The sequence below is a fragment of the Oikopleura dioica genome, chromosome PAR (assembly GCF_907165135.1).
Source record: "Oikopleura dioica chromosome PAR, OKI2018_I68_1.0, whole genome shotgun sequence".
Taxonomy (NCBI): domain Eukaryota; kingdom Metazoa; phylum Chordata; class Appendicularia; order Copelata; family Oikopleuridae; genus Oikopleura; species Oikopleura dioica.
This window is the reverse complement of record NC_137293.1, coordinates 4549079-4561627: the sequence shown is the minus strand read 5'-3', so window position 1 is coordinate 4561627 and position 12549 is coordinate 4549079. Positions and strand designations below refer to the sequence as shown.

At 41.1% G+C, this 12549-nt stretch overlaps 4 protein-coding genes and 1 non-coding gene across 5 annotated transcripts; 3 read left to right on the top strand and 2 right to left on the bottom strand.

Annotated features, from left to right (window-relative positions):
* Window positions 1-236: 236 nt before the first annotated feature.
* LOC145701370 (uncharacterized) lies at window positions 237-1850 on the top strand. The gene is made up of 4 exons (XM_081778591.1): window positions 237-1099; window positions 1140-1298; window positions 1342-1455; window positions 1495-1850. The coding sequence occupies exons 1-4, from the start codon at window positions 237-239 to the stop codon at window positions 1805-1807; spliced, it is 1449 nt and encodes a 482-aa protein (XP_081634717.1). The 3' UTR covers window positions 1808-1850.
* A 458-nt stretch (window positions 1851-2308) lies between these two features.
* Window positions 2309-2382, bottom strand: TRNAN-GUU (transfer RNA asparagine (anticodon GUU)). Its single transcript has one exon. It is a non-coding gene; the product is annotated as a tRNA-Asn (tRNA).
* A 59-nt stretch (window positions 2383-2441) lies between these two features.
* Window positions 2442-5824, top strand: LOC145702676 (arylsulfatase I-like). The gene is made up of 8 exons (XM_081779933.1): window positions 2442-2668; window positions 2725-2768; window positions 2816-3009; window positions 4344-4698; window positions 4762-5055; window positions 5099-5423; window positions 5469-5586; window positions 5632-5824. Exons 1-8 carry the CDS (start codon window positions 2532-2534, stop codon window positions 5812-5814), a joined length of 1650 nt encoding a protein of 549 aa, XP_081636059.1. The 5' UTR covers window positions 2442-2531; the 3' UTR covers window positions 5815-5824.
* Window positions 5825-6042: 218 nt separating this feature from the next.
* On the top strand, window positions 6043-6781 carry LOC145701369 (very-long-chain 3-oxoacyl-CoA reductase-like). Its single transcript, XM_081778590.1, has 3 exons — window positions 6043-6312; window positions 6378-6618; window positions 6657-6781. The coding sequence occupies exons 1-3, from the start codon at window positions 6043-6045 to the stop codon at window positions 6779-6781; spliced, it is 636 nt and encodes a 211-aa protein (XP_081634716.1).
* A 1309-nt stretch (window positions 6782-8090) lies between these two features.
* On the bottom strand, window positions 8091-12195 carry LOC145702759 (5'-AMP-activated protein kinase catalytic subunit alpha-2-like). The gene is made up of 10 exons (XM_081780024.1): window positions 11953-12195; window positions 10380-10484; window positions 10240-10330; window positions 9669-9965; window positions 9348-9618; window positions 9107-9262; window positions 8901-9062; window positions 8729-8856; window positions 8499-8686; window positions 8091-8455 (listed from the first exon to the last, which is right to left on the bottom strand). Exons 1-10 carry the CDS (start codon window positions 11975-11977, stop codon window positions 8307-8309), a joined length of 1572 nt encoding a protein of 523 aa, XP_081636150.1. The 5' UTR covers window positions 11978-12195; the 3' UTR covers window positions 8091-8306.
* Window positions 12196-12549: the final 354 nt, after the last annotated feature.

The window sequence follows — 12549 nt, the reverse complement described above, 5'->3', positions numbered from 1 at the left end:
TGCGTAGCGTATTGATGCTTTTCGAGCAAAATTTCGAGGTTGTATTTGTCTTCGTTGATTTCAGAAAAGTGGTCGAAGAAATAAAACATCGACGAAATCGGAAATTTTACGGAAGTAAAGTGGCCAAATTTTCTTCTAATGAAATGAACAGGCTGCCATTTGGTCTATTCTTTATGAGAAGCTATCATCTGGATATTTTGTGAATAAAGATCATTATAATAAGTTTCAGTTCGAAAATGGATGTTTCATTTTTCAACAATTTTAGGTTCCGAGAAAATCCACTATTGAGAGTAAATGAAAACTGCGTTGACCTCGATCTTGGAGAGATTTGCTCGTCAAACTGCGCTGAAAAAACTGTAGCATGCTTGAGCTACTGTAACTCCGACGATGTCTCTTGTCAAAACAGCTGCGTTCGACAGGGGTTTGATTGTATCGATGGCTGTCCTTGCCACACCGACTGTTTCGAAGGGTGCGAAGGTTGTGCCGCGGAAATTTGTAGCGTTTGCGCTGAGCCAGGAGAAAATCCTGATTATAACCGCTGCTTGAACGAGGTCGAGTTGGATCTGTATCAGTGCCTCGACAGATGCGGCGGGGATTCTGCATGTGTTAATCAGTGCACTTTGCAGTTTTTGGAAGACTTTGAGAATTGCCCCTGCGAGTCGGGCTGCCCAAATGGCTGCCCTTGCCCAAACTACGACTGTGGAGATGTCAACCCGACATTGCCGCCACAAGAACTCGGCTCGGTCTTGATCCTAGACAGAAACTACAATCATCTTCCAGCTCTCGCGAATTTTAACAGCTTCAATGAAGACATCAAGGTTTCCTTCTACAACAACGGCCCTGACAACTTGGAATACAACTTTAACGACGGCTGCTCTTTTGTTTATCGTGGCAAAAACTATCTCTTTGGCGGCTGGTACGAAAATGAAGATGGATCTAAGGCGCCTGGGCCTCATATTCTGAATGAATGCGACATAGAAAAAGTTGAAGGCGAAACATTTTTCTTCGACTGCTACAGTGGTGCTGTTGGTTTTCTGCCGACAGATGATGATCCAGAAGCTTACGTAATGCTCTACGATGGCAAGCATAAAGTCCAAACGTAAGTCTAGGTTTTTCGAATATCTATAAAATTTTTAAAGCTACGACGGATCGAAAGTTTGGGACAACTCGTTGCCAGAGCCGAAAGTCTCGCACACAGGGACCGGTGGACATATTCCGGTTTATGAAGGCTACCCGATTCTTATTTCAGGATACAATGAAGATACAGGAATCGGCACAAATGCTGTTGAGCGATATAAGTATTCTCCCTTTCGACGATTTTTCCATTTCATATTTTTGTAGCAAATATTACGGCTGGTCAATTCGGGAAGGAATCGAGTTCCCCGAGCAATACATTCAAGAATACACTTCAGTTTGGGGAGATTTTGGCGTAATCGTTTTTCCTGGCTTTCCTGGGTAAAAATCTCTAAAGATCTTCTAGTAAAGCCTTTCAAGGGAATCGAGCAAAATCTGGCGACTGTACGAAGACCAGTGGACGAATATCAGCACTGTTCCTTGGGATGGACCGAGAAGATTTGCAAGAGCCGTGCTTTTTCCTAATAATGAGGCAAAGATCAACGAATTGTCTTTTAGTAAGTGTTTTCAGGTCATGATACTCGGTGGTTCAGGATCCCAAAACTTTCATAAGTTTGTTTTTAATGACGACTTCACCTCAATCGTTGGAGAAACTCTTGAAAATCTACCAGCAATTGCAAACTACGATGACCCTCATGCTATTCTTGTTCCAAATGGCCACTGTACTGTTTGATTATATACGAGTAAGAACAAAAATTGAAGAAATAAAACATCATCAAAATCGTAAAAACGATGGTTTTTTGTCCGTAATAATCATATATTTTTGTTGATGAAGCATTTTTCTTAGTTTGAGGAGCAAAAAGAACCATTATCGTATTATTGTTTGGGCGGGAAAGGTCATTGTATAAAGTCGATTTTTAATGGAGCAGTTCTTTATATTTTTGCGATAAACAAAGATCGATCGAGAACGAGAGAATGATATTACGGAGCCTCCTGCTGATAAGTGGGATAAAAGCAGAATCACCAGAACCAGTAGATGACCGACCGAATATCATTTTTGTAATCACCGACGACCTGGGGTGGTCGGATGTAAGTTGGAACAATAAAGCGCTGAATTCGACGCCGTTTATGGCGAATTTGGTCGAAACGGGTCAGGCATCATCGTTAAGAAACTCTTACGCAACGCACAGGACCGGCTCTAACGATCAATAGAAAAAAGTACCTGACAAAAATGCGTCCCTGGGTGGGCTCGAACCACCAACCTTTCGATTAACAGTCGAACGCGCTAACCGATTGCGCCACAGAGACTTGACGCCCTACACTACTCATTTACAGTTTGAAATACAGTAGGAGTCCAAGAAAGATGCAGTCCCTCCCGCGCTCAATTTCTAACAGGTCGATATGCTTTCCGATATGGACTTGGATCGGACCCGATTTCCTTTGAAAACCCGATCGGAATGAGCACCAAAGAAAAGCTCTTGCCTCAGTATTTGAAGGAAATTGGATACAATACTCATGCTGTTGGAAAATGGCATCTTGGATATTGCAATGATTCGTTCGTCCCGCATAATCGAGGATTTGACACTTTTCTTGGGTAAGTAAAAGATCATGTCAAAAAAAAATTATGACTAAATTAAAATTTAATTTCAGTCATTATGGCGGTGGAGTCGATTATCATACTCACGCTACTCAAGGTAAAGCGACTTCTTTTGTCTTCCTTGATTTCGATTAAAAATTTCAGGTGCTTTGGGAAGCTACCTCAATCACTTCCTCAACGGAGAGCCGCATATTCCTGAAGGTGGTTTCGACTTTGCATCGTACGCTTGGAGCAACAGAACGAATAAGGTCTTGAGGGAGAACACTGACAAGCCGAATTTTGTCTATTTGGCCTTCAATGCTCCGCATGAAAAAGTCGCTGCTCCTGCTGATCTCAAGGTAAAGACGAAAGCATATTATTGAATTATTTTATCAATCAAAAGATTAAGCAGCGTTAAAGATCAGTTTTATCAGTAAACACGGCTCAGATCGTTCACACTTGCATGTTGATTGCAAACAGGACATCTTTGGTAATGCATCAGAGACCTTCGAATGCAGCTTTCACCAAACGCGTGCCCGCATTTCAGCGTAGTTTGAAAATGCGCGTTTGTGTCATAAATTTCATGACAAATTTTGCACGATGGTGACAATCCTTAAATTTTTTCATCATATTAATTAAAACCTTACCTTTTCTCTCCATCCATTCGAGGCTAAATCTGCCAAACATGTTGTTCATATTTTCATAATCATCTTTCATTTTTTCTAAGCCCCGATTAACTTCTATTTGATCAGCAAGGGAATTTTTCAGAGACTCATTTGCAATTTTTATAATATCTATGTTTATATTCTGGTTCGAAATTATCCCTTTTTGAGAATTGACTGTCGCTTCGAGTTCTTTAATTCTTATGTTTTGCTGTTCGAGTTTTTCAATTAAATTTTTCTCTTCAATTTCAATCTTGTCGCCGGTTTCCGAGGTGCAATCGTGTTTGAAAAAATCATCATAACTAAAAGACTTGTCGCATGATTTCAGCCGGCAGCTTAGTCTCAAAGATTTGATGTGACCATTATATGGAGTCAAGTAATTCTTATTGAAAAAACTTCCGCATGCATTTTCAGGTACTTTAATAGTTTTGTAAGGTGAATAGGGAGGGTACCAAAAAACTTCTCCAGAGAAATTATCAGGTCTTCGATTACATTGAGGCATCGTAGATCCTGTCGGTAAACAGTTCCAGCATAAGAAATTTTTGCAAATTTCTGGCTCGTTCATGCTCGAGTCGGAATTTTTTGTTGAAGTTATATGATTTTTATATGCGTCACGCATTAATCTGTGGTCCCTTATGCGTCCACGGTAATGAAAGAATAGTATCTTCGGAATTTTTCTAAATTATTTAAATAATTACTAATCGATAATTCATTTATCGGCAAAGTGATGAATATTGATTCAATAAATTGCAGATAAAAAACTCATTTTCATAATTTTTGTGATTATTAGTAAAAATGAAGATGACAAAAGTACTAACCGACAGCGCGTGCATGAATTTTTAACTATTGGATTTTCACTCGAAAGCAAAAACTCACGTGGGATACCCCTGAAAAACTCTGATAACGTATTCTGTCTTGTCTCGGACATCATGGCAAATGCTGAATGAGATAAATGCTTTTTCACAAGTTTCTTATATGCGTCCAGTGACGTTTTCTTTGTTTAGTTTAAGCACAATTCAACGATTTTTAAGGAGGAGATGAATGCTTTGTATCCCGACATTCCTGCAACTCGCCGGCTTCAACTCGCTTCAGTAAAATCAATCGACGTCGCGATGCAAAGTGTCATCGAAGAAGCCTCAAAACTCGATCGCGAAACCATCGTTATCTTCCACACTGACAACGGCGGCGCTATCCAAGCTTACGCAGGCAATATTGATGGCCCTCGAGGATGCAGTTTCCCTTACAAGGGATACAAAAGTGTCTTGGCTGAGGGAGGTACTTTGAGTCCAACTTGGGTTTACTCAACGAAAAGGCAATTTCATTCGCGATACATTGATGGAATGGTTCACATCATGGACTTTTTCCCGACTATTCTTCACTGGGCAGGTAAGGGGCTCTAGAAAGTGAAATATAATCAGTTGAAACAATATCTGAAAAAGCCCTTCTAAGGTTACGATAAGCCAATGCCAAGAAATCTCGATGGAATCGACCAGTATGATCTTTTCGAAGATGCTTCTATCACCCAAATTCGAGATCGATTCATTTACGGACTTCTCCACGACTGGGATGATGAAAATCTCGAGTGGAAGACAACCTATGCCGTGCGTTATGGGGACTACAAGTTTTTGAACTATCAATCTGAATTGATCGGAAACACTCAGTGCCCAGAAGGGTGGTTTAATAATCGTCATGCAAAGTATCTTTTCCCATTCAAGAAAACAAGAGACGCAAGAATGAACAAAGGTCAGTTTTTTCTCCGAGAACACAGTCGACGGGTAAGTTTAAGTCTGGGCAATGTCCGATGCTGAGCCAAACAAAGAAGCTGGTGAAACCAACCGCAACCCTGGATTCTCTTTGTATAACCTGAAAAAAGATCCATTCGAGACACGAAATATGGGTGTAGGAAGAGTCGGCAAGAAATACACAAAAATCTACATGGATCTCGTCAACGATATCCAATCCTATGTTGCGGAAGAGATTCAGAAGGGAATCCAATATCCAGTCACTGGAAAGTTCAAAGGAAAACTTGTCTCTAGAATCATGAAGAAGATTCCTTTCGATGAGAAGTTGCAGCATTATTACGATACTGGGCGGGTTCTATCTTTTGACAGGTAAAATTTGGCCTCGCTTATCTCCTTTTTGAAGCTAAATTCTAGCGAGACTCAAAACTCATCTGGCTTTGATGGGTACCTTGGAAGCAACTGGTGTCCAAACGATCTTGATGAGGCTTTATTTATTCAAATGTACCACGAGGCTGTGGCGAACAATCAAGAGGTAGAGTCCCGAAATTTCGAACCGCATGGTTATTTGCTTTTCTAGAGCCTCGCTTACATGATCAATCTGTATCTGTGGGACGGCTACGGTCCAGAAGGAACAACTCGATCTTCTCCGCCGCAGACATTGTTCTTCAGCTCTAGAACTGGTCAATCGGGCAGCAGTTGGTTCTGGGACGACGAAGATAATTTTGAAAGTGACTGGTGGTTTACTGATGAAGATGAATAAAAATATCTCAGATATTATATCTTTTTTGTCGCTTCTTTTTGTCAAGTTTCCTTTTTTTTCCTGCAGATTTTCTTGAAGATCAAGTGCAAAGTTCATCTTCTATTCGGTCAATAAAGAATATGATTGAAAAGAAGGCCATGTCCTTGAAACGGACCAATTATGTAATTTCTATTTGCCTCTGTCCATGAAAGCAGCGAAGAAACAAGGAATAAGAAAAATATCGCAGCAATGGAGCTGTTGACATTTTTACAGATTTTGGGCGGTTTCGTCGTAGCGAAGTTTTTGTACAATCAATGGAAGATTTTCTCGTTGTATTTTTTCGCCAGAGATTTCGATTTCAAAGGCGTCGCCGAGGATGGATATGCGTTGATTACCGGCGGTGCGGAGGGAATCGGAAAACAGTGTGCTCTGTACTTTGCTAAAAAGGGCGTCAACTTGGTCCTTGTTGATTTCAACGAGAGGAAATTAGACGAAACGGCAAAAGAGATCAAAGAAAATGTAAGTTTCTCGCCTCGAAAAATGCGAAATCCTTTCTGCTTTCAAATGAAATCGATATGTTTTAGTACTCGATTTCCCTTATCACCAAGGTCATGGACCTAACCACCCTCCACGACCCAGAAGTATACGCTTCTTTCGAAAAAGAAATGCTCAAGCAAAAAATCAGCATTCTCTTCAATAACGCGGGAATGACAGAAGAAAAGATAGCCTTCTGGAACTACGCTGGATCGACTCCTTCGAAAGTTTCAAAGATTATGACTTTGAATGCTGAGGTTCCTGTGTTGATGACCCGAATGGTTTTGCCCGGTACGTCAATATCAATATTTTTACAATTGATTTTAAAGGAATGCTTGAGAGAAAAAAGGGCGTCTTGATGCATATGGGCTCTGCAGCTGGCCTGGCTCCTATGGATGCAAATCCTGTTTATGCTGCGACCAAATCTCATGTGGTACGTTTAAAAGCTTGGTAACCTGTGCAAGAAATCTGAGTCAGGTTCTGAAAAGCGAAAATATAAAGACCTGTTATTCTGATCAATTTCTCGAGATCGATTGAACAACTCTACCCAACATCGAAAACGGGGATCGTCCATCATGTCTTCTACCCGGCCTTTATCAGGACTAGCTTGACAACTTTCCTCACAAACGGTGCGTCAATTGAAAGTATTCTTTTGGCTTCAAAAATTTTTTCAAGGGATCAAGAAGAAGGTATACGAAAACACGATGGAGAGACTGAAAGATATCGCCTTCCCGAAAGTTGAGACCTGGTTCGCTTCCGCAATCAAAACGGTTGGAACTGGGCAGAATGAATCTGGAGGATCATGGCTTTTTGAACTGTTTTCAAATTATCTTATCATGCATTTTGATTTTAAAAGATTGAAGACGATTATTGATCTGTCTGAATAGTCTTTCCATATTTTTTAAGGAATAATTTTTTCAACTGAACAAAAATCGCAAACCTTTGTCTTCAATTGAATATGTCTTATTAAAATATACAGTGAAGAAAAAAGAGCGAAGTAGAGAGCGAAATAAGTAGAGTTAAAGGCTTCAAATGTGCGAGCATTTCTAGTGCTTCCCTGTATTCTCTGCGCCCTGCTTATCCCCTGCCCTTCCTTTCTCCCGGCACAAAGCGGTAAAAATACCGCGGTATCGCCCTCTCTATCAGGATTCGCCTCGCGATGGTCATTTTCATGGCTCAATGGAGTTGCAAGACTCCTCGAAACCCAAATACGCTTCCAGGTATCGGCCAGTATCTCGTCTCATCCAGCTACTTGAACAGCAACTCGATGGCATGAATTGTAATAAGTCTGAAATTCTATCATAAAAAGAGAAGAACAGGAATGGGGAGAAATTTCCGGTTCATTTTCTGCACGAAATTGGTCAAAACAAAAACTTTTTAATGAAAAATGCTCCAATACCAACCATAAAATGAGCCGGTACATAACAACATGGAACCCTTGTTGATGGCTGACGAGCTGGTTTTACTATCTGTTCGTTATTCTCACCCCTTTTCTTTTGAAATGAAAAAGAGACCGGCATCCTTTCTTTACCGAGAAATCCATGTCATCGCGAATAAAATCAGAAAACGAGACATGGCCCTGAAGTACGAGAACGAGTGAAAATATGCTTCCGTCGTTATCGACCGGTAATACTGTAGAAAAGACTCTCGAAAACTTCTTTCTAGCCTTTCCGCGACTGGACTTGTCCTGGCCTTCTTCTTTACTGTCTTTTCTGCTTCTCAAAGATTAGATTATTGTCGAAAAGAATACAACGAAAGGGCGCTGAAAATGTTACCTTATTTATTCGTTCTTGGAACTGCAGAGAGCATCTTAAAAAAGGTCTTGAACACACAGGGTTTTAAAGGTTTTTCAAAAGAAGAAGATTTTGAAATTCATGAAAAGAGCAATTTTGAACTTGAAAGAAATTTGAAGTTGGTACGGTTTAAGATTTTAAAATAGTTTTAAAAAGTTGAGGACTCCGCAACAGTGGAGGAAATCGCTAGTTGTTGCCTTGGAGGGCGAGTTTGTTGATGATTTTAGAGCACATTTCGAAGAACTCCATCGTCGAGTGGGTGGATCCCCAGTCCGGATTGTCGTTATTTTCCCGTTCGTTTTCCATCTGACAGGATGAGAAGTCAAGCAGATAGTCTTAATAGAGCCTTTTAGGGCGATAAAGAGCTATTTTTCTTACCTGGGCTGCGCTCAGAGCACCTAGGACTTCTGTAAAGTGTAATATTCATCTTTTCATGCCTTCCAGGATTTCTTTTCGAGTCCATTTTCACTCGGATTCGGAAGAACGAGATATTTCTCCAAAGAAAACCGAGTTCGTGGAGCGCGCGGTACACTTCTTTCATTACATGCATCGAGTTCGACTGACTCCTGAAGAAGGATATGAGGAAAAGCAAGGGACGGAGCGCTTACCTGATACCCAAATGCCACTTCGACCGAGGTCGCTGTCTACTTGACGGCGTCTTCGAAAGCTGTTGCCCTGCGCCAACCATATCGGCCGGTCCGGAGTCAAGAAGCTCGTGCATTCTTTCTGGATGCGCCTGAATCATGTTAGTCCTGAGAGAGGTCTTCTTTAGGGCTTCACCTTTTTCGGGACATTCAAGTTGATCAAGGACGTCTTGTTCGGAGCCAGGTAAAAGTCTGGCTCTTGCGACTGAAGGATCTTCCCATCGATAATCAATCTGTACGCGACGAGATATCGGCTCGGGTCTTCGTTTCCATTCAGTTCTGGGTTCTCCAGATGTTCCTAATTCAAGAAAGCAATAGAAAGAGAAAAGAGAGCGAATTTACCTCGACAATCTTTCTGACTTGATCTGGGCAGACGCCAAACTTGGACGCTACTTCTTGACACGCTTCCACGTCAATGCCCATTTGCAGCTGCTGTCCAGGAGCTGGGAAGAGGTAGTCTTTGAGGTTCACTCTGAACCAAGGGTGATCCAAGATATCCTGAAAAAATGAATTTTAAGATATCTTCTACCTAGCTAAAAGAAGGGGAAATCCCTCTCTTCTCTAGCGCAATTGGGTAATTTACTTTGATAGTAGCGCGTTCCATAGAATTCGTCTTGAGCATATGCGCGATAAGACTTTCCACGGGCGAGTTTTTGATATTCGCTGGCGTCTCATAGTGCCCACGCTTGATTTTCGCAAAGAGTCGGGTGTGATTGTCGTCGTCGAAGGGAAGGGTTCCACAGAGAAGGGCGTAGAGAATCACTCCGCAGCTCCAAATGTCGACTTCTGGACCGGCGTAGAGCTTTCCGGAGATCACTTCTGGCGCGGCGTAGTTTGGAGAACCACAAGAAGTTCTAAAGAAAGGTGTATGAAAGAGGTCGATGAGGAAAAGAGAGTACTGTACCTCAGAAACTCGCCGTCGGTCAAAATATTCGAGAGGCCGAAATCCGCAATCCGCACATTTAGGTTTTTGTCCAGCAAAAGATTCTCGGGCTTCAAATCTCGATGCACCACTTTCTGTCGATGGCAACAGTCGACTCCCGAAATGATCTGCTGGAAGAAACGTCTTGATTCGTCCTCTGGAAGTCGCCCATTCGCGCAGATATAGTCGAACAATTCGCCTCCTGGGACGTATTCCATCACCAGGAATAAATCGGTCGGGCTGGAATGAACCTGGTACATTTTGATGATGTGAGGATGCCTAAAGCACGATCGTTAAACTTTTTTATTCTGACTTGTGAGATGGATTGAAATCTATTGGCAAGTTGCCAAATTGACGGATCTGGTGGTCAGAATAACGCCCATAAAGTGAACCAGAATATTCTTACTTTTATTTCTGTCATGAATCCAAATCGAGAAGTCGCTTGCGGCTTCGAGTGTTAGAATTTCTAACTTAGAAAGAAATTAGCCGCACGACTTATTTGATTGCTCGAAGCCGCGAGCGTCTTCTCGATTCGGATTTACAACATTTTTACCTGAAACGAAGAGCATTTTCAATCTCCCGCCTCGTTTTGTTCACAACTTCCATCGACTTGATCTTCTTTCTGTTGAGAATTTTGATCGCCACTGAATGAATCGTTGGCATTTAAGTACAGGAAGGTACAGTATTTTTTACCCTCATGACCCGTGATCTTGTGCCTGGCTTTCTTCACCTTTCCAAAGCTGCCTGATCCGATTGTTTCTCCCAGCTCATAGTGATTCACGGCTAATCCCGGTCTTTTCAAAGCTTGTAAATTACTGTATGAAGAAGATGAGAACTCGTTGAAGAGCTTTGCAAACAAATTCTCCTAAGAAAAACGCAAAGAAATGCATTTGGAATCGATCCAGATTCAGAATATTTCGAAATTTGTTGACTGGATTCCTTCCAAATTGGACTCTTCTAGATTTTGCAATGAAAAATCAAGAATTTCGGTACTTTCTCACGCCCAAGGAAAGAAATGACATTGCCAGAGGGCAAGAAAATAAATTATAAAAAGCCATGTGCTGAAGGGTAGGAGCCACTTAGTCAGGAGAGCCATTTGGTCAGCGAGCCATTTAGTCAGAAGAGCCATTTAGTCAGGTCTGTCTTACTGGCTCCCTGACCAAATGGCTCCTTCTTAAGGGTGGGCGATGATTGGTGGAATTTTACGTTGCTATTTTTCTGGCAATGAAGTCTGATAATCAGACTCTGATCCATGGAATTCTAATACCAAGTAGGGTCTACAAAATCTATCTGGTATTTCCTTCTGAAATTATCTTTAAAAAGAATTTCTGCAGTAATTTTCACATTTTCGACTTTTATTTTAGACAAACCTAACCCTAACCATAAATTAGGAGACCAATTTCTTAAGCCTGAAATTGAACACAAAATTATGAGATCGTCATAATAAATGTGAAAAACCGTTTAATTTTTATAATGAGCACTATTTAAACATTGAGCACTATAAAATCATTAAGACGGAAAAAAATCTTTTTAGCTTGCCAGTTGCAAGTTTATTAGATTTGGATGATCTTACTTGGTATCAGAATTCAATTAATCAGACTTCAGTACCAGAAAAAAGCAACGTAAAATTCCACCAATCATCGCCCACGCTAAGGAAGGAGCCATTTGGTCAAGGGAGCCACTAGGTCAGAAGCGCCATTAGGTCAGACCTGACCAAGTGGCTCCCTGACTAGATGGCTCCCTGACCAAATGGCTCTCCTGACTAAATGGCTCCTACCCATGTGCTGAAATGCTTATTTTTTGTCAATTTCAATAAAAAAAAACAAGATTTTCGTCGAATTCAGGGCTGCTGAATTCGGAGCATTTGCGTTTACCCGCGATTTTTTTGGCGGAAAATCCGCAGCTGTTTCACGGAAAATCCGCAGTTTTTTTCACGGAAGATCCGCCGGTTTCAAGCGGAGAAAAGGGAGCGGAGAATCGCGGATAATCCGCCGAAATTTCCGCTGAAAAGACGAATTTAAACGGTGTTCCTCCCTTTTGATTGGCTAGAGAAAAAAGGTAGCGGGTAATCGCGGACGATCCGCGCGGCGGATAAAATCGGACGATCGGACGATCGGAGAATAGCGCGGAGAAACGGCGAAAATCAGCGGATCTTCCGCCAAAAAATCGCGGGCAAACGCAAACGCTCCGAATTCAGCAGCCCTGGTCGAATTGAAAATTTTCTTTTGAAAAAACCCTGTTTATTTTTTTAAAAAGCTTTTCCTTTGATCAGGATCATCCTGCAGCGTCATTTGCTGCTATTTCTGTCGGTTCTTCTTCCTTTTTCTTCTTTTTTTCTGTTATTTTCTCTCTATTTTTATTCCAAAACGAGTCACGTGTTTTGCCCAAACGCGCACTTTTTCCTCTGAGAATTAATTGTCAATTTGTCAGAATGGGCTCCTGGCCCACGAGCCTCAGGGGCGTTTTATCTTTCTTCTCTTCTTTTCGCTTTTTTCCCTCTCGCGTCGTTTTCACTTGTTTTCGCAGCGCGAGTTATTGGCGCGCCCCGCGCCCACGGATGTCGCTCAAAAAAGACTGATATTCTGAGAATCTACAAATGACGCAACTCTTGCGTTTTTTCTTAGAACGCTAGAATTACTGTAGTTTATTTTATCTTGAAGATTCTTCGATATAATTTGTAGTCACAATTTTGAGCATTTTCATAATAAAAATTAAATCAAAATTATCAAAAAATAATTAAATATAAAAAATAAATTTATCTTGTTTATTAAAAAAAGTAAATAAATAATTCTTTTATTCTTAAAATCGTCAAAATTGTATCCACCATTTATATCGGAGAATCTTCAAGATAAAAAAAACTACA

Coding starts and splice junctions, on each gene's coding strand:
- LOC145701370 (XM_081778591.1), top strand. CDS start 237: ATGGATGTTTCATTTTTCAACAATTTTAGGTTCCGAGAAAATCCACTA. Junction 1,100..1,139: donor GGCAAGCATAAAGTCCAAAC/GTAAGTCTAGGT, acceptor AAATTTTTAAAG/CTACGACGGATCGAAAGTTT. Junction 1,299..1,341: donor AATGCTGTTGAGCGATATAA/GTATTCTCCCTT, acceptor ATATTTTTGTAG/CAAATATTACGGCTGGTCAA.
- LOC145702676 (XM_081779933.1), top strand. CDS start 2,532: ATGAGCACCAAAGAAAAGCTCTTGCCTCAGTATTTGAAGGAAATTGGA. Junction 5,424..5,468: donor CGGGTTCTATCTTTTGACAG/GTAAAATTTGGC, acceptor GCTAAATTCTAG/CGAGACTCAAAACTCATCTG. Junction 5,587..5,631: donor CTGTGGCGAACAATCAAGAG/GTAGAGTCCCGA, acceptor TTGCTTTTCTAG/AGCCTCGCTTACATGATCAA.
- LOC145702759 (XM_081780024.1), bottom strand. CDS start 11,977: ATGACGCTGCAGGATGATCCTGATC. Junction 9,063..9,106: donor AAGTCAGAAAGATTGTCGAG/GTAAATTCGCTC, acceptor TTCTTGAATTAG/GAACATCTGGAGAACCCAGA. Junction 8,687..8,728: donor AAGTGGCATTTGGGTATCAG/GTAAGCGCTCCG, acceptor ATCCTTCTTCAG/GAGTCAGTCGAACTCGATGC.
- LOC145701369 (XM_081778590.1), top strand. CDS start 6,043: ATGGAGCTGTTGACATTTTTACAGATTTTGGGCGGTTTCGTCGTAGCG. Junction 6,313..6,377: donor CAAAAGAGATCAAAGAAAAT/GTAAGTTTCTCG, acceptor GATATGTTTTAG/TACTCGATTTCCCTTATCAC. Junction 6,619..6,656: donor GACCCGAATGGTTTTGCCCG/GTACGTCAATAT, acceptor TTGATTTTAAAG/GAATGCTTGAGAGAAAAAAG.